This window comes from Rosa rugosa, chromosome 5 (genome assembly GCF_958449725.1).
Source record: "Rosa rugosa chromosome 5, drRosRugo1.1, whole genome shotgun sequence".
In the NCBI taxonomy this organism is placed as follows: Eukaryota; Viridiplantae; Streptophyta; class Magnoliopsida; order Rosales; family Rosaceae; genus Rosa; species Rosa rugosa.
Genome location: NC_084824.1, coordinates 9438661 through 9463952, shown reverse-complemented (window position 1 = coordinate 9463952; position 25292 = coordinate 9438661). Strand labels below are relative to the sequence as shown.

The window sequence follows — 25292 nt, the reverse complement described above, 5'->3', positions numbered from 1 at the left end:
GTCAAGGGGAACCCAAAGGCTTCCTAGGCCCAAGATAAACCCCTTCGGCGCATGTGAAATGCTCCAACTGTGCATTGCAGCACAGTGCCTCGCCACTTTGACAGCTTCGGGGTTCGAACCTAGGTTGGGGAGCACACCCAACTAGGCAAGAACCACTAGGCCACTTGCAGTGGTTGATGAATGACCAATCATGATTTGCTGTGCAATTTAGCAGTTGTCTTTTTCTCTGTTTTTGTAGCTTCTTTCCTAGTTTGGTTGCTTGGAAGAGATTGGACTGATTTTGAATCTTGGGGTTTTCTTTTTCTCTTCATGCCCTTTCAGGTTTGCAATGTTTCCGATTTTGGTTGCATGGAAGAGATTGGACTGGTTTGCAATCTGGGTGTGGGGGTTCTTTTGAATTAAGCAAGACTAGGCCAAAATTAACTCAATACCTTGATGTTAAAGAGAGAACCTTGTGCGTGATTCAGATATCAAGTGAGGCTTGACAGCGTGAAGATGGTGTGGGAGCTAGAAACATACTGCGGTGAAAGAATTTGGGGATTTTTGAATTCGGGTTTTCTAGAAGACGAGCTTGAAGGGGGATTTTGGGAGAAAAGGGACTAAGAGCTAGGTTTTGTGCTTAGAGGCTTGGAGGCTTGAAGAGTTGAGGCTTTTTAATGTTTCTCAGCTTTTTGGGTTGTTGCTTGATGATAATTTCAGTTCCTGATCTCTCGTTTTATAGGCTCAATTGGAGGGGTATTATGGTGGCTCAAGCCCTTTGGTTTTCTGGGTAAGATGCTTCTCCTTTAGCTCATGCAGGATTTCTGCCTTAAAATCTGGGAGATCAGAGCTTTCTTGCGGGATGGAGTCTTGGAAAGAGGAGAAGATCGTTGCAACAGTGAGCAAAGGTCGCAGCAGAGACAGCTGCGGTGGCACAAAACCTGGAACGAGGCAGAAGGGGAAGCTAGGGGGTTGTGAGCTCATCGTTCAAGGGGGGAGAGGACATCCGCCTATCGGTCGGAAGGTAATCCTTGCTAACTGACAGGAGGGATCGATATTCCTCTTGGATATTTGGGTCGAGTAGCGTGTTTGGCAGCTGCGGGGAAAGGAAAGGAAGCTAGAAGAAAGACCGGGAAGGCTTGACTATCTTATTTCTTTTGGGTTTGGGCTTTTCTTTGGGCTTTGAGTTTTTAGGGAAAAAGGTTGATCCAAACCTCATTTTCACCAATTCGCTATTGATTTAAATTACCGGGCTTGGATCTCGAGCCCAAGATCGAGACCACCGATGACGTTAAACCAATAGACGAGCATTATATGTTTCCGTAACCTTCCACACCATACCCACTTCTGCAAGCCCCAGAAATGCGTGGATGTGGCTTGGGTCCACATCTAGGGTGTGTTTGCTTGGCGGGTTAAAGTCGAGAGATGGGTATAAAATTCTATAGTTTTACAGAATTTTATACAAATTGCGTGTTTATGCTAAAATATGCCGCGACGACATATTTATTTGTCGTGTGATTTTTCGGGTACTAACACTGGGTAAGCTACTTTCCGATTTAGAATTGTATGTTTTACTTTAGTACTGAACTGCTGATTACAAGGAATAAATTTTGGTTCATTTGCCTTTTTAGTTCACATAGAAGTACTGCATTCTGTTCTTGATTTATGCCCCACAAGTCACTCACGGTTCTTTAGGACAGAATTTATGAGTATGTAGAAACAATATATTAAGCTCATGTTCTTGTTTAAATGCATGTTGATGGTTCTGTATTCTTCCAAATGTTTAAATGCATATTCTTGTTTAATTTATTAAGCTCATGTTCTTATTAACCTTCCAGATGCAAGTAAAAGGTGTGCAGGTCTATGGGTTCTCTGATGCCTATCTTGTTGGTCCTTTTCTTGCTACGGTGATCATAATTTGTTTCCAGTGTCCAATGGTATTGCTAGATCTTAGCTTGCCTTTGTGAAAGTGATTTTTTTTTTCTTTAACACTGCTTTTCATGTCCCTTCATAGATAGATTATTTGGTTACAACTCTTCTACGAAGCAGGTGTCCAGAAACTTTCAGAGGAGGTACTGAGAGACCGGAACCACCTGGAGGAGGTTCTTTTCCTTCTGCGCAGGTAAAGTCACTTGTGTTAGTTTAGTCTCACTGGATTAAATGGAGTGTATGTTAACCAAGTAAACTCTTAATATGGTAACTTATTTATAAAATCTCTACACGTTTTAACATCTTTATGAATTTAATTTCATTAATGGATGCAGCATGGGAAGAAATGGACACATACCTTACTGAGATTCCAAGCTAGCACACATACTGCAAAATTCTTTGGGAGGAAACGCTAGGACAGCCATCATTTGCACCATGAGCCCTGCACGAAGTCATGTTGAGTAATCAAACAACACCCTGTTCTTTGCAAGTTGTGCAAAAGAGGTTACTACTAATGCAAAGGTCAATGTGGTAAGGTCAGATAAGGCATTGGTAAAGCAATATCATAATGTGTGTATATGTGCATATTGCCATATGAGTTATTTCTGTGAAGGTTCCGTAATAGCAATTCTTACTGCATGTGAGAGCTAAACATTCATACTTGGATAACCACAGACCAAAATCTTTCTTCTTTTGCTTTCTTATGTGGGTTTTTTTTTATTCCTTTGTGTCCTTGCTTTCCTGATTGATAGTTTACAAGTATACAATACCTTTAGATCCTTGCTAATTTAGTATGTTGCTGCCGTATAGCTATTATTATACCCTTTGTCAAGTTTTCTTTCCTGCTCGTTTAAACTAGAACTTTGCATTCATATGTTTGTCATAGGTACTAAAGCTTGGACTACATTTGATAGCAAAGAGCCAAAGACAGTAATTTTGCTCAAAAGTTCGGGTGATGGGCCAAGTGGTGGGATAAAGATGGATGACGATGTAGAAGAAGAATATCATGGTCATGGTGCACAAGATATGGAATCAATAAAAAATAGCATTACTCAAAGTTTGATGAGTGCGCTAAATAACGTGGACATTTAAATATGTTATGATATTTTTTGTGGTTACTTGATGCCAATCAGAACCAAATGTTATTAATGTTACTAATATATTTGTACAAGTTATTTTTAAAATTGTCCAATATTAATCATATGGTCACCATGATGTATAAAAATTGAAAGTTAACAAAAATTTATAAGGACATCATAAAGATTAAAAATGATAACAAGAGCATTTGAACAATATTGTATTACCAAACAATCAAAGCAAAATAATCTCTCATGTCTAATTTGGTCATTTCACAAATAAAAAGCACAAGCCAGTTTGAACTTACCAAACACTTTGCCACTGCTTTTACCACTGACAGCTCTTATAAAAAGCTAGTTTACCAAACACTCAGCAGCTTTGCTTTTCAGCCACTTATTCTTAGAAATAAGCAGAAGCCAGCTTTTCTGAAAAGCCCAGCCATACCAAACATAGCCTTACCCCTTTACTTCTGTCTTCCCCTTCTCTCCTCCCATGCCTTCTTCTTCAACCTCCATTCCCGACCTGCAACTTCCTTAATCAACCTCCATTTGCTCCTTAACAACCTTTCAGCTGCTCCAACGTCTGACGCTGCCCCCCTGACGCAAACTCGAGTGTTTTGAAGCAACGTGCCCCTATCTAGGTAAGAATCTATCCCCTTCTCCCAATCTTCCCTCTCTAAAAGTCCATTCGTGTTGGGTGTTCTTTGGTTCCAAACTTCCCAGCCATTTCCCATACTCCCCCCCCCCACAATTTCATCCCCTTCCTTCTTTCTAAACACCATGTCGAGGAGGATGTGCCCGGGTGACTCCATGGAAGAGGACTCGGGAGCCGAACTCACCGTTTGGGTACCTAAAGAGTTTCAGCTTAAGAGGACAAGAGATAATATCGTTGACTCGGACCAGGTGTCCATTTGCGCAATTCCCGCCGTCGCCGATATTTTTTCTGGTAAAGGTGTTCCGAGTGATGCCCTGGTACTCTCCCCACATCACCTCCGATTCCTTAGGTTTCCTCTCCACCCTTTATTTCAAATTATGTGGCGGATATTGGGTTTGCACCCGATGCAGTTCAACCCAAATTCGTATATGCTTCTTGCCGGGTTGTTAGTCATGGGGAAAAAGTGGGAGGTGTCACTTGGGATCAGCGACTTTCTTTTCTGCCACCGTTTGGCACACATTGCCGAGACCGACTGGTTTTTCAACTTCTCGCCACGTCCACTGAGGAAAGTCTTCGAAGATAGGACATGTAGCTTCTCTGGTTGGAAGAGTGAAGCGCTCATGGTCCAAGGCGAGTGGGCCGCACCGGCGATTCCCACCGTTATCCCCAAAGCTTTCTCCAAGCGTGCTGGTATGCCCCCTACTCTTTTTTTTTTTTTTTTTTTTACTTTCTCATGCAAAATTTTGACGTCGTTCTTTCTTTCTCACGTGTAGCGTATGTTCCTGTTTCGGTGGATTCCCTCCTTGACGAGGAACGCATCGCTTGGATAAAACAGCACTTGCTGTGCCGGAAATGGAGTGCTGTCAACTTTGCCTCTAAGGTGGACCTTGAAGACGTCTCGAAATCTCGGGCCGGCGCAATATATTCTAATTGTCTTCAATCCCTGGATCCCAACCTATCAGGGGAAGAACTACTTCAACATGTCATTGAGTTGGAACGCAAATTCTTTTTCACTGAACGCACTTCTGCTTTGTTTGCAGCAAGCCTTAGTACCGAAGAGGAGTCGGAGAAAAGAGAAAGTGTCGGAATGGACATCAGGCGCGTTAAGTTACCCGCACCGCAGGGAAGGAAATCCTTCAAGAAGCCGAAACTGATCGAGGGCACTACCGGAAGTGCCCGCGGCGGGTTTGAGAACGTTCGCGGTGAGGCCGACTCTAGTCGCGGCGATAAGGAAGCTTCGGGCATATTCCCCCTGCTTCAAACCAATCTCTCGAATTCACCTGGGAAGTCAGCTAGTGATCATTCTGCAATTTCCCTCCCCGACACTCACCCTGTGGCTTGCCCAAATGTTTCTTCGTCAAACTTGAAGCTCCCCTTACAACTTCTTTTCCCCAAGGGTGATGACTCGTACGTGCTAGAGGGTGATCCCATTGCTTTCGACAAAGAAGCATGTTTGGCGGTGGCGCAATCATTGGCCTTGAATGACGCCGATCGTGAGAAGCTCTCCGGTTTGAGTATGAAAGATATCTCAGCGCAGCTTGCTCTAGGCTTGCAATCGGTAATTCCCTTGTCTTTTGTCATTGCAAATAGTGTTCCAATCATCACTTAGTTTTCCATTTTCGTAATATTGCTCTTCGCAAATGCAGTCTTCATCGATGGTGCAACATCTTATGATGAGAATGGAGGCCTCCGAACTTCAGCTATGGAAACTCATAAAAGAAGCCCGGGATGAAGCTGCAGCCAATGCGATAAAATTAGAGGAAACACGTGTAGCCCTTGAGGGAAAATGTAAGGTGGCCGATGCCAACGATAGGGAGGTCAGTGAGCTGAAGACCAAGTTAGGAAATGAAATTGCCAACAGGGCAAAGGAATTCGAGCTGAACCAGAACGAGATCCACAAGAGCTCCTGCAAGTATTATCGCCTGGGGTGGGTTCAGGGCCAGCAAATCGAGAAGGACAGATTTTTTGATGAACCGGACACATTTGATGCGGGAATGGGAGTGCATTCGTCAGAGTATGATTGGATCCCGGGAATGGATCCGGCGGATAGGCCCTCCGAAGATGACGCCGAGGATACCATCTGACTTCTTATCTAGTACAATTATCTTAGTGATATTCAGCATTCCCTTTCTTTTTTGCTTTCCTGCTTTTTGCTGTCCCGGAGCACTTTATTTGCTCCTGTGCCCTAATTTCATGCTTTGCCGATTTGGGCCCTTTTGAGGAAGAATGTTTTTATGAAAGCAATGGATTCTAGTTTGCGTGGAACGACCACCACAGGTTCTTTTCCCAAAATCGGCAGTGAGATCTTTGCCTGGCCTCATCGTGCCTCCATTCATTACTTCCATCTCTGTCTTCTCTGCTTAGCTAAGTCATAAAGGATATCCAAAAAATGCCTTCTAAGGACCGTAAGGTTCAGCTTAATTTCAGCATCTGCGCTGACCTGCCCAATGAGATCCCTGCAGGTCGTGGGAGGACAAAAGGGAAGGGAGCTATAGCCGGCACGAGCCCAGAATCCAATGCATCAAACGCCCCGATCCCAATTTCTTCCGACGATTCTTCTGATCGTTCCCGCTCCCGATCGCTTGATATCTACTTCAACGATGCTGCTACCCGACGTCGCCTTCGGGCCTGGCTTTCTCACTTGGAAATGGATTCTCGAAAAAATCATCTTGGAGATAATTCCCGAGACGCCCAAATGGACGTCGGCTCTTCTCGTCCTCGCCGTAAAAGCCTTAGCTCCGAGCGATGCGAGAATTCTGGTTCGGCGCGCTTGCTTTCCGCACAGGAAGAGCTGCGCTCACTCAAGGGGCTTTATGACCGGGCCCAGGCCGAGATCCAACAGCTCAAAGCTGAGGTCGCGACGACAAAAGAGAGGTACGAGCGGGTTGTTGAGGAAGCTAGGAGTCTTCAGCGAAGAGAAAGATCTGCAGATGGTATTCGGGCAGCTTCTTTGGAAGAGGGGTACCGCCGCGGCATTCATGCTTACCGCGAGCGGATTATCCTGCTCTTCCCAAACATCGACCGCAACCGCCTCCCTTTTTATTTTACGAATAACTGATGAAGGCTTCGGCTTGCGTCTTTGTCCCCTTTTTAATAAAGTCGGTTCTTGTTTTGTGTAGGCTCTTGAGGCTTCTCCTTGGGGTACAATCAGTAGGCTTATGTCACTACTTATTTTTTTATGAAGTTGGAAAAGCTTGTATACTGCTACTACAACATGAAGCTGAGGCTGCAAGATAAACAGGCAAAGAATAATGTGGTCAATGAAAACAACTATATAGATATACTTCATGTTGCAAGCGAGCCGCTTCATAATGGCATTGATCCACTTCATGATTGGATTATGCCTGCACACCTCGATGATGAAGCTGGAAGACCTCTTCCACAAGTTGTAGAAACTGCAACTAATGCTGGAATCAATGTAGAGAGAATCTTATCTGAAGAAGTTGTTAAAAACCCAGAAGATAATTCAGATAGTGATGATGCGTGGGGTGGTACAGCAACTCCAGATAGTTCTAATGATGGTGGAGAGGGTGGAAGCGGAACAGGTGGTGGAGGTGAAAGATATGAATATGGACAATCTTCTGTGGATGGAGGATTCCAATTTACCTGTGAAGGTAATTTTGATCATGCCACCCAAGATGAAGACCACGGAGTGAGAACAGCTGGTCATGGTGCTCAAGAGAAGACCCGATATGGGAGGAGGACTAGAGGTGCAACTGATGATCAAAGTACCCCATCTGATGTTTCTTCAATTGCCTAAAGTTTTGACTCTATCAGTTTAGGCACAGAGCGCAGTGGGATCTCAAATGAATCTCATGAAGGCAACAATCAATTTGGTTATGATGCTTATGGATATAATCAATATGGAGAAGTATATGATCAGTCATCTAGTTGGGTTCATCCTTATTATCCCCTTATAGGGGAAACAGTCGGCAGCTCTAAAGAGATCTATAACTATCATGTTCATCACTACAATTCGCACTATATGGGTCATATGTCTTGGTCTGATTATTGCATTTTCGTAGACCAGCGAGCGGCTTTTCAACCGCCTAGAGTCTCTTTTTGGATGTAGATGATGTTGACATTCATATGTATTTATATGTAGTTCTAAATTTCTAATAAATTGACTTTTTTCAAAAACGATATTTTCGTACACTGTATCCCCGATATATCCGATATCTCCATTTTTCAAAGTACCGATAGATATGAAAATACCGATATTTAAAACCTTGGTAAGCACTAAGCAGACCTAGCAAAAAAACAAAAGGACTAAAGAGGCCCAAAACCAAATGGGGGTGGCCCAATCCAAGTCTAGCCGACATCGCAACTCACCTGCCACTGCCGCCACACCGCAAGAGACTACCACGCCGCCTTGACTGCACCTCGCCGAAGCCATCAGAGAAACCCCATGCAACAAGCCCAGAATCAGAACGTACGAATCTGGAAACCTCGCACACTAGGTCGCTGGCGTCTTTCTCGATGCTGCCTACGCCGCCGCCTAATTAAGGCAGAGTTGGATCAAAACCGACCTCACTCCCACCGCCATGCAGTCACCATCTCTTGCTTCGGTGCCCCTAACCGTCCTTGCTACCGAGGAGCGTCGAACTAGAGATTGACACCGACCACTAAACCAATCGATCTCAAAGACCAAGGCTAGAAAGCAATACTCGTCCGACAACAACCCAAACAAACAAAGTGGCAGAGCCTATGCTGCCGTCGACCACCGTCAGACGAGAGCAATAACAAGCTTAGGCCCCGTTTGGGATTACTTTTAATGTGTTTGGTAAATAAATAAAAAGCAGCTTTAATTGAAAGTTACAAGTCACTGATAGCAGATTTTAGAAGCAGCCTAGAGGTTGCTTTTAGAAGCTGTTGTGGATAAAAACACGCTCTGTAGTTGTTTTATGTATTGACAACACTTTTAAAAATATTATTTACCAAACACGAAACTGTTTTAATTCATTGCTGATTATTCTCGCAACACAGCAACAGCAGTTTTATTTAAAAGTCACAGCAATCTCAAACTAGCTCTTAGAACGCTCTCGCTGTGCTAGGTTTCGGGAGAGAGAGTTTTAGTCACTTAAAAAAAAGGCACTTATGGGTAGCTAGAGTAGGTAACATGAGTAGACGGATTCGTTGAAAAAAAATGGACTGAGCCTTTATCAGTTACTATATTCTCTCCCTACTTTTATTAATACTAGCCTCTTGGCATGCACTCCGTGCCTGCCAATTTGCTTTTATAAAACAAATTTTAAAATTAAAAATTTAAAGGAAATTAAACAAAAAGAAAAAAATTTGAAGGCAACAAAATACCACTGACGGTTACGAACGTGGGTTTTTTTTCCCTTATTTTTTATTTGTAATTTCTTGAAAAGAAAATACTGATTTTGTTTATTTACTATTTTAGCCTTGTAATATCATTTTTATTTTTTAAACAATTCAATCAATAAAGGGCATAATAGGAGTTTCAAAAATTTAACCATCATTCCCAACAATTTTATTTTTTAAACAATTCAATCAATAAAGGACATAATAGGCCTTTATTCAAAAAAAAAAAGGACATAATAGGAGTTTCAAAAATTTAACCATCATTCCCAACAATTTGCTTTATATAATAGATTTAGACCTAATAATTGTTTCTGACTAAGACACGTGGATCATTTCCAACTTACTTCACCAAATTAGAGATTCCAACAGGATTAGTAATAAATGCATAAGTAATAACGGCTCTGAGTAAAAAGTAGAAATTTTCCCCATTGACTTGACAAAGCAACTTAATTGGAATGAATCGTTTTCCTTGTTCAAATCTAGGCTTGAATCGTCATTGTCACTGACTCACAATCATGAATTACTTATTTGGAGTTATTCTTATTTCTCACTAACTTTTCCAAAGAAGTTGGTAGATTTTGGAAAGGTTAGTTCGCTAGCTCATCATTCCCTCGTCATTGATTCCTGTACGTTTAATGGTAGTCATTGTTCATCAAACGATTCATATATGTTTTTAACTTTTTTATTAGTTCATTTAAATTTAAGCCATTCAAGATATTTTTTTATAATATCAAGTAATTAGCTAGAATTACAAATAGCTACCAACGTCATTTGGTGAATGATTATAGCTGAGTTTTACCATTATATTGTCAATAATATTATTAATTTCACTCTCTAACGTCTGCTGCCTATAAATTGACTGCCTCGTCCGGCTAGTGTCCTCACCACAGACCAAACCAAACCAAACCAAGCGTAATTAGCAAATAACAAAGAAACATGGTTGGAGTCAGAGAATTCGAGGTGAGTACGAGGAAGCAAGAAGTGGTGGCCGCTGCACTGCCATTGCAAGAGCACTGGCTACCACTCTCCAACCTCGACTTGCTTCTTCCTCCGGTCGATGTGGGAGTGTTCTTCTGCTACAAGAACCACAGCAGCCCCTCTGCGGCCGAGGCCAGGGTCGGGGTTCTGAAGAAGGCCCTGGCCCAAGCCCTGGTGACATACTATGCCTTTTCGGGTGAGGTGGTGGCCAACTCTGTTGGGGAGCCTGAGATTCTGTGCAACAACCGTGGGGTTGATTTCGTTGAAGCTTTTGCAGACGTTGAGCTTAAGGAGCTCAACCTTTATAACCCTGATGAATCCATTGAAGGCAAATTGGTTCCCATCAAGAAGCATGGAATTCTAGCTGTCCAGGTTTACCTTGATTCCTGTTATCCCTCATTTCAACCTTCTAATTTTTTCTAGCTATCTATGGAATGTGTAGAATCTTGACCAGAAGTTGACCCATTTCCTTTAGCAAAAGCAGCCTAGCAACTAAAGGCCAAAAAAGAGAGGAGGAGAAAGCAACTTTGTACGAGTATAATACAAAGAGTATAATAACGCTAAAAGCCTAACTGACCAGATTATACTAGGGTGTTAATTACAATACAAAAAAATTAATGATAGTGTTCATACTGTGCTCAGTAATAGTCTTTTGCTTGGGAGTTGGGACTAATTTCTGCATTACAGTGAAGCTTTTAGGGTATACAAAATTGAAGATTTCCAGGGTTCAAGGTGTACTACTTCAGACTCAGAGTTTGTTTTCGAAAAATAATTAAATGAGGACCTAAAGCCGACTTGATTTTGGCATATATAACACAATATTAACGCAAACAATCCTTGAAAAGCATGCTAAAATTGAAGTGTCGCTATCGCTATCCAAAAGTTATAATAATGTATTCATCTCAAGTTCTTATTGAAGGAATATCCTGACCAAATTTCTCTTGTTGAAATAATGTACAAATTTGCAGGCAACTGAGCTCAAGTGTGGAGGGATGGTGGTGGCATGCACATTCGACCATCGCATTGCAGATGCCTACTCAACCAACATGTTTCTCGTTTCATGGGCCAAGATGGCCAACTCAAAATCGCCACTCACTAAAGTCCCATCTTTCCGTCGTTCTTTGTTAAACCCTCGGCGTCCCGGTCAGATCCACCCTTCCCTAAATGACATGTACGTCCCCGTCACATCTCTGCCTCCTCCTCCTCCCAAAATGGAGATCAATGATACTTGGAGACTCATATTATCTTTAAAAACTTCAAGTTGGAGACCCATAATACATTACCGACTATAAGACACTTTTATTATTTATTTATTTATTTATTTATCTATTTTTAAGGGCAACAAAGCTTCAGACATCCTGTTTAGTAATTGAGTTGTGTCAATCAAGTGACATGAGAAGATAAAACGTGTTCTATTTTAACAAAGCAAAGTGAAGAGCGTGAAGCACATAATGCTATTCTTTGCCAATGAAAAAAAAAATCTTGGAAACCTAAAGCCCTCATAAATCTTTCAAAACGGTAGCTGAAAATTAAAGAGAAAAATCCATTTTCCCACATAATTCATCTACACAGGCAAGTTTTAAGCCCTCAAGTTTGACCTAGTAAGGTTGGATGACTTATATCAATGGATATGTCTTCCGTAGCTTTAAAAAAAAAAAATCGTATAGCCGCGTCGATTGACATATTCGACCGACTAATCACATTTCTATAAAATCAAAATTAAATATGGGGCCCTTAAATATTCTCATCAATACTAAAATTTTCATTTTACTTCGTTGTTAAAATATACAGTAGTTATTAGATTTACCCATGAAGACTTGTTTCTAAGTAAGCAGTCATCCTACATTTAGGACAGTGGTTCCATTTTAGGGCGGTATAGGGTTAGGGAGTTGCATTTTAGTTTTTTACAATTCCTTTAGGATTTTAGTTTTTTTGGAGTTTCCATTTTAGATTTTAGTGGTTTTATACTTGAGAACAAATCGATGAGTGGTCTTCGGATCCCTCAAGCTTAACCTAATAAGGTCGTATGATTTATATCGATGGATATGTCTTGCGTTACCCAAAAAAAAAAAAAAAGAGTAAGCTGTCATTCTCATTAAAGGCGGCAAACGGACCGTCCCTAGCATGATTAAAGACTGGCCAGACCGAACTGGGCCTAAAATCCCAAAAGATGGGTTAGCCCGAAGTGCAATGGACCTACTTGAAACTGGCTCGTGTGGGTTTAAGGCCCAAAACCTACGTGGCAGCATAAGAGCGGCGCGTGCATATACGCGACGGGACCAAAAATCTTGTGGAAGCAATGGCCACGTAATCATTGATTTTGCTGGGCCGTAAAAAGAAAGAATTATTAGCGAAGAAACAGAGGGAGGGAGACTGGTTGGTACTGATCGTTGTCCTCGTCGTCTCTACTACGCTCCCTTGTCTTCTTCTTCTTCTCCTTCTTCATCTTCATCATCATCATCATCATCATCCATCTCTCTCTATAGGTACGCAATCCCTTTCCCCAATTCTCTGAAGCTACCAGTAATTTCCTCGCCTTATTTTACCGCCCAAATTTCCAACGATCACACGCCTCGGTTAATTCCATAGCCTATTTCGGCTTCCAGAAAGCCCTAGGGTTTGGATTTCTGTTGGAATGAGAGTGTGTTTGTGTAATCGGCGATAGCAAAAGGTTTGGCCAAATGGCGAGTAGCGGTGGCGGCGACGAAGACGCCGATGCGGTGCTCAGCGACGTAGAGGGCGACGATCCGGTGCCGATCGTGATTAAGAATTCGTCGCCGGAACAAATCTCCGCCGACCGGTTCCGCGAGCTCCTCGCCGAGCTAGATCGCGAGCGGCAGGCGCGGGAGGCGGTGGAGAATTCGAAATCGGACCTGCAAGTCCAGTTCGGGAGATTAAAGGCTCTGGCGCACGAGGCGATTAGGAAGCGAGACGAGTGGGGGAGGCAGAGAGACGAGGCCTTGCGTGAGAAGGAAGAACTGTCCAGAACGAACGAGAAGGTCTCGGCGGAATTGGCAGAAGCTAATAGAGCAAGAGACGAGGCTTTGCAGCACAAGGATGAGATTGCGAAGCAGTTAGACGACGTCGTTAGGGAGAAGGATGGAATGAGGGCTGAGATTGGGAATTCCACGCATATGCTCATGTCTGGGATTGATAAGATTTCAGGTAAAGTTAGTAATTTCAAGAATTTCGCGGCGGGGGGATTGCCGAGGTCGAATAAGTACACCACCGGATTGCCGGCGGTGGCTTACGGGGTTATAAAGAGGACGAATGAGATTGTGGAAGAGCTTGTTAGACAGATTGAGGCCACTGCCAAGTCTAGGAACGAAACTAGGGAGCAGATGGATCAGAGGAACTATGAGATTGCCATTGAGATTTCGCAGCTGGAGGCCACCATTGGTGGTTTGACAGAAGAGGTTGCGAAGAAGACGTCTGTGGTTGAGAGTTTGGAGAAAAGTGTTGCAGAGAGGAGTGGGAAAATGTCGGAGATTGAGAGGGAGATGGAGGATAAGTTGAGAAGGGCGGAGAGTGAGGCTTCCGAGTTGAGGCAGTTAGCTAGAGAGTATGATGATAAGTTGACGAATTTGGACTCGAAAATGGAAGAGCAGAGGCCTTTACTCGTTGATCAGTTGAATTTGGTGTCGAAAATTCATGACCGGCTATATCATGTTATGAAAATAGTTGATGCCAACAATTTGGATCAGTCAGATTATTCGGAATCCCTGTTTCTCCCTCAAGAAACAGACATGGAGGAGAACCTGCGTGCATCTTTGGCTGGGATGGAATCTATTTATGAATTAACGAGGATTGTTATGGAAAAAGCAAGGGATTTGGTTGAGGAAAAGAATCATGAAATCAAGAGTTTGGATGAAACAGCGACTCGGTTAGTTAAAGAAAAGGAACAAATTGGATCCTTACTTAGGAGCGCTTTGTCAAATAGGATGACATCAAATCCATCTTCTAAGACAAGGGAATTGTTTCAAGTTGCAGAGAATGGTTTGAGGGAGGCTGGGATAGATTTTAAATTTAATAAGCATATGGGGAATCGGAAAGTGGATGCACTTGAGGCCGAGGACGATGAAGTATACACATTAGTAAGTAACCCTTATTGTTTCTCTGTGTTGAATGTTATTCTGAAGTTTGGTTTTGTTTCAAATCCAAACTAGTTCGTCTGTGTTAATGATATGTTTGTATACCGCACACAGGCTGGTGCTTTGGAGAATATTGTTAAGGCATCTCAGCTGGAGATTATAGAGCTGCAGCATTCTGTGGAAGAACTAAGGTACATTTTTGTGCTCAAAATCATTAAGCTGCAATGGATTTTACGTATGTGTCATAATTGGAGCTTTGATTTAAGGAATGATTCATACTTTTTGTATGCTTTTGCACTATACGCTTTGTCCTGACATGGTATTATTTTCTGTGTGCTGCTTTACCGTATTAAGGGCAGAGATGAGTTTACTTAAACAGCATGTAGAGGCCCAAGCTAAGGAGCTCGACCATAGAATGCATAAAATTGAGGAACTTGAAGAGAAGGAGAGACTAGCGAATGAAAGTGTATGTTATTTCAAGTTTATTGACTGTCTAATTATTGTGCTTCACCTTCTATAATTCATTGTTGTCTAATATGAGGTAATCTGTAACATATATGATAAATGATTTTGTACCACTTAATGGTCATGAACCAATTTGAGGAGTATCATAAAGTCATTCTGTGTGTAGATTGAAGGGCTAATGATGGACATTGCTGCTGCTGAAGAAGAAATAACAAGATGGAAAGTCGCAGCAGAGCAAGAAGCTGCAGCAGGCACAGGTGTAGAACAAGAGTTTGTGGCACAGGTACCCTTTCAAAGTTGGTCTGATATTATTTCTGTTATTAGTCTAATAAAATCTTCTTCTTTGGATCATAGTCTATTACAATCCTCATATAATATACCTATGTGGAAGAAACAAGCTGAGGTCATCTAACTTGGCATTTGTATAATTCATATGATAGTTTATAGTAAATGGATTCCCCTAGGTTTTATTTCGGCAGTAAAGGAGTGTGGTAGGGTACTAGGGTTGGACTAAGTCATGGTATATTACTATATTATGCATTCATGGAAGCTATGCGCTGATTGTGCATGCTGATATAAGACATATCAAAATGAAAACCTGTTGAATGCTTGTGACATATGGGTGAAGTTGGGAGTATATTAATCTCATGCTATCCAAGATCCAAGATTCTCGGATCACAATATTTTAAATACATATGATTAACTGATTCAAGAAAAGTTAGATGTGTGCTATGGCATTGTGGGCAAACCTCTATTGTTGATTGGAAGAAAGGATTTAGAAACAGGGATTACAGTTTTGAAATATTTGAAAGAATTGTATAGACTCTATATAAAATGAATTTGAAGTAAGCAGGTTTAGTCCTTTGAATTCCGTATTTTTTTTCTCTTTCTTTAATATTCTCTTACAAATACAAATATGTATGTATTATTATCATTACATCAGTGGCATTAACATCAAAGCAATAGCTGAAATCCCTAAATTTGAAATCCCACATTCCAAATGGATCCTTAATTTATCATGCCATTAGCATGTTCTTAAGTCTTAGGAATAATGACTATGATTGTCACCTGCAGTTATCGGCACTTAAGCAGGAACTTGAAGAGGCAAAGCAGGCAATTGTGGAGTCAGAGAAGAAGCTCAAGTTCAAAGAAGAGACAGCAGATGCTGCCATGGCAGCTAGAGATGCTGCGGAGAAATCCTTAAGATTGGCAGACTCGAGGGCATCCAGGCTCCGAGATAGAGTAGAGGAGCTTACCCGTCAACTTGAAGAATTTGAAAATCGGGAGGACTTAAGGAGAGGCCTGGGTGGACCTAGATATATATGTTGGCCCTGGCAGTGGCTTGGGCTGGACTTTGTAGGGTTCAGTCGCTCTGATACAGAACAACAGAGTAGTTCAAATGAAATGGAGCTTGCTGAACCTCTTCTATGAGTAACACTCTTTATAGTTTTTATTTTGTGTATTTACTGTGAACTTTCAAAATTAGAACAGTAAAGAAAATGCCAGTTTCTAACAGATTTACTCGTCAAGGTTCCCCACTGCAGAGATAAAATGTTGTAATCGATTGATTTCGCGTGGTGGGTACTTCCAGCCGAAGTGAATCTTTCATATTGATGCCTTCAGGGGAGTTTCCGCTAATCTTGTTACTGTAATGTAGTTTTTGTTTTCTTTTTAAATTTAATTTAGTATTCCTGTTCATATTCAGTTTTACAAAAGGCTTGAGAAAAGTTTGAATGGAAGGAAGTTAGTTGAAAACGAGTATTAATGTCAATGGTCTCTGCTCCTCTTTGTTTCTGTTGATTTCTAATTTTCAGTTTGTTCAAATGAATCTTACACATTCATCTTAACCAGGGAATTTGACTGGATATCAGTTTATACCCACTAACAGGCATTTTAGTATCAGTCCAAACCTTTATTTCTCAAACTTTATTTTACAACTCAGAATTGTTCAAAAGAACTTATGATTTTCCTAACAAGAAAACTTCACGGGGACAAGGTTGAGAGCAGTTTTCTTGGAGATAGTTAGGGAAAGTTCCCCAGTTGTTTCTTCCATGTTGATATCAGCTTCTTTCATTCCCTCTGGCGATTTCCAATCAAAGCTGTACAGCAGATTTGCAAGTCCAAGCTCCACAGTTGTTGTTGCCATGTAAATTCCCGGACAAATTCTCCGACCAGCTCCAAATGGCAAGTACTCAAAGTGTTGCCCCCTAAAATCGACAGAGCTATCATCAAACCTTTCTGGGATGAACTCTTCTGGGTCTTTCCAAAATTCTGGATCTCGTGAAATTACCCAGTCATTAATTATGATTAGTGTTTTGGGTTCAACATCATACCCAAGGACTTTAAAGGGGGACATGGACTCTCTTGGAAGCATTAGGGGAGCTGGAGGATGCAGTCGAAGTGTTTCTTTGATTATCATCTTGAGGTACGGAAGCTGTTCCGTATCACTTTCAGAGACTTTTCCTTTGTTTCCAACGCAGCTTCTAACTTCATCCTGTGCTTTCTTCATCAGTCTAGGATTCTTAGCTAGCTCAGCCATCGCCCACAGCATGGTAATTGCACCAGTATCTATTCCACCTAGAAATAAGTTCTGTTTCACAAATGTCATTATGATTAGCAAAATTTAAGCTGAAGCTAGAGCAGCATCTAGTACAAAACTAATTGGGAAGGTTTCAGATCTAGTATAATGATGTGGCCAGGCTGAAAAATTGCTCTAAGAAAACTGCTCTGAATGACCTACTATCTTTGTCATGTGTATCGTCGTGTACTAGATGATTATGATTAATCTTGTATAATCTTGAGATATGTGACTAACATGATCAATTCATAATTTGTGGTCTGTGTATATCATGTTAGTTACGTTACTGGAAAGATAAACACAAAAAATTGCATGTACCTGTGAATCTATGATAGGGAAATTTTACTTGTGCTAGACTTGACCAAAACATGGATGAGTTATACTGGAATGGGCAAAGCACATCTAGGCTAATATGCATTGACAATGGATATATATTGTTACGCAGTCATGTAACGCTTCAATCTTTCAGCATGGGATAAGATATGCACATTACAACGCCTTTTAGAAGAGTGGGGCCGGCCGGACTTATCCAAACTTGAGGATCAGTTATAACAGGTGACAGAGTACATCTGTACATGTGATGTGACCGAATTGAGCAACATGTGTATGAAACTATGAATTGCGCCTCTCTGATATGAAAGTTAAAATTGTTCGACTAAAATCGGTTGATCTTGAGTCGAGTGCTCTAATTTTTAATACAAGTAACGACTTTTTCTAATAAGAATCACAGGATTAAGAAGCAGTGAGGGAATTAATTGAGCTTACCACAAGAAGTGCCTTGATGTTATCATGACCGAACTGAGCAGCTCCAAAACCAGTTTGCTCCTTCACTATTTTAAGCAACACATCAACTATGTCTTCATGCTCTGGTTGTGTCCTCCCTGGCTTGAGATGATCATCAATCACCTGCTGAAAAAAGTGATGAAGTTCCCCGGATACCCTTTCAAATTGTTTATGTTTCCCGGAGATCCTGTCTATAAGATACCCAATTATTGCAGGAAAATAATCAGCTGCAGAGAAGCCTGCAAGCATGATTTCAGCTTCATGAAGCACTTGATGAAACCTATCGTGCTCGAAATCGCTTCCCTCGAAACTTGTCCCGAAAATAACCCTGAAAGTTATACTGCCCATGACAGCATACAACTTCTCAGTAAGATTAACACATGAATTAGAGGACCAAGATGCAGATTCTTTGGATATTGAGTCAATCATTTTAGCCACTTCTTCTTCCCTAATCAACCGATAAGACTGCACCCTTTTCACACTGAAAAGCTCAAGCACACATAGTTTTCTCATTTCTCGCCAATACTCACCATAAGGCGCAAATCCCATGTCTATATAGTTGTAGGTGAGTTTTCGAGACCCCGAGGTGGAGGGTCTGGTGCAGCAGTTGAGATCATTATCTTTCAAGACCTGTTTTGCTGCTTCAGCTGATGAGATTATGAGGGTCGGTATGCGACCGAGGCGTAAGAGCATGATTGGACCGAACTTTTTCGAGAGGCGCCATAGATTTTGGTGAGGTGATGAACCAGATTGTGCAAATTGGTGCAAGTTGCCTATGATGGGAAGCTTAGGAGGGCTTGGCGGGAAGTGTTTTTGTGGCTTTTTATTCTTTTTCAGTAAAACCAGTAGAGGGAGAAGGAGAAATGGAAGCCATAAGGTTAGTAGTAGGGTGTTGAGAGCCATTTATTGGAGCTTCAACGAGATATGAGCTATTATCTTCTTCATCGATTTTATATAAGATAGAGCTGCAGACCAAGTAACGTGCACATTACATAATTACGATTGTCTTTGTGGAAAAAAATTGGCGTTGAAAGATCGAAGGGACTTTATACTTCTCCAGGTTGGTGAAAATAAATTGTCGTATTGTATGCAAAAGTAGGGCGGCTGTGATATAATAGAGGTGAGATGGAGATTTACGACTGCATAGTTGTTGGTTTAATTGTCATATTAAGAAAATAAACAAATTAAGAACATCTTCATTGTTCGAAGCTTACTGCAGATTGGAATAAACATAGCCACAATATATATATACATGTATATTATATTTACCGTGTACGTATGTGACTAGCACTAGCTGATTATTAGTGATTGATAGTTCATCCATTTGTGAAGCCCTTATCGTTTTAAAATGGAAACCAAGACAATTAATCCGTAAATGCAGGCCCATATACCCTAACACTGAATCCTTCTTGGACAAACAAACCGATTTCGACCCTTCAAAAAAAAAAAAAAAAAAACCGATTTCGATCACTCCTGTCCTTGATGGATAAGGCCACCAATATTTTAGCCAATCAAAAATGACATGATCTTTGATCAAAAAAGAAAAAGAAAAGACATGATCCATGTTTATGTCTAACTGATAATCTCTAGAGGTCGATGAAAGAACGCTGGTTACTATATATTGATCGTTCGAGTTGTGTGACCCCTAGATAGCTAGCTGAGAAGCAATGAGGCATCAGTGTAATTGACTATAGTTTTGTATATCATTATAATTAAAATTTTAGTAGCAATCATAACATCGATGATCAATTATTTAACTCAATTAATTTTCAGGTAAAGACATTTTAGTGGCCAACCAAGTTTACAGTGGAAAAGAGATGTCCTTTGCGTCCACAAAGAGTCTTCGACCACATGTTGATCGAATTGATCAATATGGCTTTTGTCCATTGCGAACTAGTAACTGAAAGACAAATTGCAACTAATGTGTGGTGGTAATATAAAGAGAGTTAATTCAGTAGACTTATGGGTGCTCACTTGTAATGATGAGGTTGTTGACACTGAAACAGTTTCAAGGGAGGACTTGTTGCGATTCTACCTCTACATCAACAGGCTGCCAAAAGACTATCCAGATGCTCTTTTCTTGGTGTATTATGAGTAGTCTAATTTGATTTGAAAAAGAAGAACAAATTAAGAGCAGGCGATGTACAGAAAGAAAAGAGGCTCCTGTCAAATATTGTAAATAGAATCTGGTAAGGAACCTTGATTTGATTCTTACCCAGAATAACAGTTCTATGTTATCCTTATTTAAGTTTAAAAAAACTAATGTGTGGTGGAGAGCTGTACGTGTAGATGAAAACAAAACTTTTCCCCATTAGGTCAAATAAAACAAGGTTGCGAGAATGAATTTCAGATATTTTATTTATCTCACAGTGCAGGTATATAAAGAGGATTACAGGAATACAATTGACTTACGTCTCTATTCTCTACCACACATAGAATAGGTAAGTACTAACTACAAAATAATTACAATATATTATATTCCTAATGTTAAGTCATGACTCACGCTAACACATTATGTAGGTGAAAAAAGAAGAGGCTAAATCAGAGACAAACTCCTCATAAAATAGGAAAAGAATTCGTAAAACAAAACTTTTCCCCATTAAGTAAGCGAAAAAAGAAGAGGAAGAAGCTAAACCAGAGACAAACTCCTCATACAATAGGGAAAGGACTCGTAATACAAAACTTTTTCCCATTAAGCAAAAAAAGAAGAGGAAGAAGCTAAATCAGAGACAAACTCCTCATAGGATAGAGACAGGACTTGTAATGCAATTCCTAAAATATGGAGGGATCATGGCGATAAACGCTCGAGAATTCTTTATACCCCATACCCTTGCTTTTGCTCTTCATATCAAGAATGTCAGCTCGTGCAGATATCATGATCCTAATCCCTCTTCATGTCAATAATGTCAACTCGTGCAGATATCATGATTCTAATCCCTATGTGGAATAATCTGGTTTTGATACCATAATAATCTATGTTTCGCATTCAAAACCAATTATCAATAGATACAGTTGACTTAAACTCTTATAAATTCATAAATAATGTCTCATTTTTTTCATGCAGGATCCATCTTCTCAATACTATGAGTGCTTACTAACTATAACATTTGGTAAATGATAAAAATATTAGCAATCTATCTATTTTATGACATCGATGATCAATTATTTAATTCAATCAATTTTGGAAATTTTGTTATGTATGGAAATCGATATTGATGGTGGATGACTGGATAAGACGGTGAAGAGAGCGGGTCACTACATATATTATTTCCAGCAGATCCCAGCTCAAAATTGCCTATGATATAATTTGACAATACTTCACTTCACTTTGAAGTAGTGAAGTACAGTATCTTCAATTAATTCAGTCTAGATTTTACTTCTTGCTACAAAAATGACATGATAATGTGACGTGTTAGGGTTTTTGTTTGAATAATTTTATGCATTATGCATGGCAGCTAGTGGGGATGATAAAAAAAGATTACACGAATTGTTTGGTCGCCATGCCATGACGTTTTTGCCCTAAGTTTCTTTTTCCATATATAAGCAACCTTAAACGACTGCATAACATATCTTTTTTATCATATTATCAATCAAATTGAGAGTTTTCTCATCTATCTCTGGTGGACTCCATAATTCTTGTTTTAGGTTTTTTCCTTGTAAACCTAGGTTACTTTCTGACTGTGTCATTAACACAACATGAAATTTGGCATAGATGACCTATCAAGAAAAAAAATTTAGACATATATAATTTGAAAGAAAAATGCCTAAGGATTATTGTTTTTGGTTCCATATCATAACCAAGGACTTTAAAGGGAGACATGGCCTCTCTAGGAAACAGAGGAGTTGGAGGATGCAATCGAATTGTTTCTTTCACAATCATCTTGAGGTATTGAAGTTGTTCGATATCACTTTCAGAGACTTTCCCTATGTTTCTGACGAGGTTTCTAACTTCTTCTTGTGCTTTCTTCATAAGTCTCGGCTTCCTAGCAAGCTCAGCCATCGCCTACTCCATGGTGATTGCACCAGTATCTATTCCACCTAGAAATAAATCTTGAATCACAAATCATACTAGTTAAGGATTTACCATTATGAACAGTTCATATACGAGATTTGATTCGTCCATTAATTTGATCTAATTCGGTACCTTAGCAATTATCAGTTTGGCTAAAATTTGCATAAGTGATCTGCTTATGGAGACCTAAAAACTAAACGGTTCAGATGCTAATATGTAATCGAAAAATAGATCCTACAAGTGATCCCTTAAAATAGCGAAGAAAGGAGATTCCCTTAAGGCCTTACTAGAAGGGTTATATAGAATTGATTTTGTGTAGAATACTCCTACATTAAGGTAATTAAGATATAAATAAACGATTTTCTCAATAAAGAAATCAAGAGGCAGTGGAATTATTAGCTTACCATGATGACGGCCTTGATGTTATTATGACCAAGCTGAGCAGTTCCAGAACCAAGCTCCTTTACACATTTAAGCAGCACATCAACTATGTCTTCATGCTCTTGTTGTGTCCTCCCATGCTTGAGATGATCATCAATCACCTGCTGAAAAAAGCGATATGTTCTCTGGAGAACTTATCAAGCTCTTTATGTCTACCAGAAATCCGGTCTATAATCGACCCGATACGAGAAGGAAAATAATCAGCTGCAGAGAAGCCTGCAATCATGATTGCAGTACCTTGCAGCACTCGATGAAATCTGTCGTGGTCGAAATCACTCTTCTCAAAACTGGTCCCGAAAACAATCCTGCATATTATGCTTCCCATGAGAGCAAACAACTTGTCGGTGAGATGAACAGAAGAAGAAGAAGAAGCGGAGACGTCGTTATAGATTGAATCAATCATCTTAGCCACTTCGTCTTCCCTAATGGACCGATATGAGTGCACTCTTTGCACACTGAAAAGCTCAAGCACACATATCTTTTTTATCTCTCGGTAATACTCACCGTATGGCGCAAATGTCAAGTCTAGATAGTTGCACGTGATTTTTCGAGTCCCAGAGGAGGCGGGTCTACTGCAACTGAGGATGTCATTATCTCTCAAGACTTGTTTAGCTGCTTCAGCTGAGGAGATTATGAGGGTCAGTATGCGACCGATGTGTAAGAGGACGATTGGACCCAACTTTTGCGTGATACGCCATAGGTTTTGGTGAGCTGGTGAACCAGATTGTGCAAATTGGTGTAAGTTGCCTATGATGGGAAGCTTAGGAGGGCTTGGCGGGAAGTGTTTTTTTGGACTTTCATTCTTTTTCAGAAGCAGCAGTACTAAAGGTAGAAGGAGGAGAAAAGGAACCCATAAGACTAGTAGGGAGGTGTTGATGAGAGCCATTGGAGCTTTTATCGATTAATATTTGATTTGATCTTTCTGGCTTTCTGCACCGGTCGATCTTGTTGCAAGAGATGCAGAGTGAGTATAGTGTATATATATAACTATATTACGATGTTGTTCCCATTATTATATAAGAATTGTAAGCTTGTAGGTTGGCTGCAGACAAGGAATATACTTTCAGGTCGGTGAAAAGTATTTGTCAAAATTTGCATTTAAAAATTTAAGGCACAATGATAAAAGAGGTCATTTTAAAGTACCTTATGATAATCCAGTCACCATAAATATCCTCATGATAATGAAGGTCACTTATTAACAACCTGCCACTAAGGTTAAGTTTAATTACCAAAGCTGCCACAGCTCTCTCTCTCTCTCTCTTCCCTTTCCTTTACCCAAGCTCGTCTGAATCCATTCGGACTCGACCCTAACCAAAATCTCTCTCTCTCTCTCTCTCTCTCTCCCCCCCCCCCATGCCGTCCAGCACGTCCGGTCCGCTACTACGTCGTTTCTGCATTCTTCACCGGAGCAGGAGCTTTGAATCGGCTCTGTGGAGTTGGAGAGATTTGGTAGCGATGGCGCGTATTTCCGGGAGTTCCTCAGGTCCGGTTTCGTTTTTGAGCTTTTCAAGATCTAGCGTGAATTTGATGGAGTTTAAGGAATCAATTGCGTGAGGAGCTTCTTTTTTTTTCGCGTCGGCCGCTACGGGTGGCGGTCTGGCAGAAGCCTATTCCCCTCTGGTGGAGATTCGTCTTCTTCTTCATCTTCATCTTCATCTTCATCGGGCTCTTGGTGCCGTCATCGTCTTCCTTGGCTTCGATTTCAGTTTCCTCTTATTCAATATTGATCTCAAATGGCCACCGTCTTCGGAGCCACTTCCGCCGCCATATCCTCCCGGAAACTGCACCTCCATTCCCGTAGATCCCTTCCAGGTCTACCCACTTTGCTCTAATAACAATAAAGCTCGAGTTTTTATTTAATTGATTAATTAGTTAATCAAGTTTCTGCCTTTTGGTTTGATTCTGGGAGGAAGACTTGCTTTCTAATATTAAAACACATGAATGTCATATGATCGAAGGCATATGTATCTCTCTAACTGCATCCCTGATTTTTCCACCAAAAAAGCTATAGGCTATAGCTTTAATTATCATTTTCTTATTGATATTCTTGATAACTTGATAATCGACCAGCAGTGTCGTATGAGATGACAAACTTGCTGATGAATTGCTCAGTTTAATGGATTTATAAGAGTTTGTTTGGAGTTATAGGTAGACAAAGGAAAATTATGTGTGTGGTATTGGCCTGCATATGGAGATCGAGGCCTTGTTACTTGTTCTTCTTCAATGGTTATCTGTTTGGCTCTCTGCCTCTATAATTTATGAAGCACAACTCAAGCTAATTCTCTCAATAGCTTACTCAATATCTTACTCAATATCTTTGCTGTTGATTTGATTTTGTTTTTTGTAGTGGATTGGTTTATGTGTAGACAAAAGTTGCTGCTCCTGGGTATGTCTATGTGAAGTTTTTAACTTTTTATCGTTATGCTTCTGTTGTTTTTGCTAAATTTGATTCTGCTATAGTTTTGGCATCACAATTTATGGAGATGGTAAACTGTGTGGTAGTCAATGTTAAGAATTTATGGTTGTATGATTTCTAGCGTAGCATTGAGATAGAATTTACACCTAACTACTATTTTCAGTGTAGTGTCTGAAACATTCGTGTAAAATTTATTGAATTAAGAGCTTAACTCGGGCTACCATGGACTTGCTTAATCAAAGTGAATTGATAGTGAGAATCAGGTGTTAGAGGACAAATGGTAACTCTAATAGTAAAATACTACTGTATTTAAGCTGATATCACATTGTAGTTGTATTTCTTAGTTAGTATACTGCTCAGTATGCTAAGTTGATAATTTTTTTAAGTCGTGTAAAGAGATACATTGCTATATACATGTATTGTATTGATAATTTTCAAGTTGACTTTATACATTGAGGTATGTATTGTATTTATGATTGAGTTTACTGCCCTACTTTTGTTTTTCCCTTTCCATTGAATTTGCTTGTCTGCATTACCACAATCATTTTTACCACCTGAATT

The 25292-nt window shown here is 40.4% G+C and overlaps 5 protein-coding genes and 1 pseudogene across 6 annotated transcripts; 4 read left to right on the top strand and 2 right to left on the bottom strand.

Annotated features, from left to right (window-relative positions):
- Window positions 1-199: 199 nt before the first annotated feature.
- Window positions 200-3096, top strand: LOC133712948 (uncharacterized). Of its 2 annotated transcripts, none has more exons than XM_062139063.1 (5): window positions 200-379; window positions 1818-1916; window positions 1994-2101; window positions 2244-2439; window positions 2795-3096. In XM_062139063.1, the coding sequence occupies exons 1-4, from the start codon at window positions 329-331 to the stop codon at window positions 2322-2324; spliced, it is 339 nt and encodes a 112-aa protein (XP_061995047.1). In that variant the 5' UTR covers window positions 200-328; the 3' UTR covers window positions 2325-2439; window positions 2795-3096. The 2 variants fall into 2 exon arrangements, with proteins under 2 accessions (XP_061995047.1, XP_061995046.1); XM_062139062.1 differs by having other exon boundaries at window positions 2244-2444.
- A 355-nt stretch (window positions 3097-3451) lies between these two features.
- On the top strand, window positions 3452-5883 carry LOC133711010 (uncharacterized). Its single transcript, XM_062137168.1, has 3 exons — window positions 3452-4329; window positions 4413-5197; window positions 5286-5883. Exons 1-3 carry the CDS (start codon window positions 3765-3767, stop codon window positions 5721-5723), a joined length of 1788 nt encoding a protein of 595 aa, XP_061993152.1. The 5' UTR covers window positions 3452-3764; the 3' UTR covers window positions 5724-5883.
- Window positions 5884-9856: 3973 nt separating this feature from the next.
- Window positions 9857-11237, top strand: LOC133711163 (coniferyl alcohol acyltransferase-like). Its single transcript, XM_062137327.1, has 2 exons — window positions 9857-10317; window positions 10914-11237. Exons 1-2 carry the CDS (start codon window positions 9904-9906, stop codon window positions 11235-11237), a joined length of 738 nt encoding a protein of 245 aa, XP_061993311.1. The 5' UTR covers window positions 9857-9903.
- A 1097-nt stretch (window positions 11238-12334) lies between these two features.
- Window positions 12335-16199, top strand: LOC133712714 (uncharacterized). The gene is made up of 5 exons (XM_062138817.1): window positions 12335-14039; window positions 14151-14227; window positions 14391-14502; window positions 14668-14784; window positions 15576-16199. Exons 1-5 carry the CDS (start codon window positions 12627-12629, stop codon window positions 15930-15932), a joined length of 2076 nt encoding a protein of 691 aa, XP_061994801.1. The 5' UTR covers window positions 12335-12626; the 3' UTR covers window positions 15933-16199.
- A 169-nt stretch (window positions 16200-16368) lies between these two features.
- On the bottom strand, window positions 16369-18882 carry LOC133712715 (cytochrome P450 71B34-like). Its single transcript, XM_062138818.1, has 2 exons — window positions 17845-18882; window positions 16369-17091 (listed from the first exon to the last, which is right to left on the bottom strand). Exons 1-2 carry the CDS (start codon window positions 18763-18765, stop codon window positions 16471-16473), a joined length of 1542 nt encoding a protein of 513 aa, XP_061994802.1. The 5' UTR covers window positions 18766-18882; the 3' UTR covers window positions 16369-16470.
- Window positions 18883-21758: 2876 nt separating this feature from the next.
- LOC133708453 (cytochrome P450 71B35-like) lies at window positions 21759-23201 on the bottom strand (annotated as a pseudogene).
- Window positions 23202-25292: the final 2091 nt, after the last annotated feature.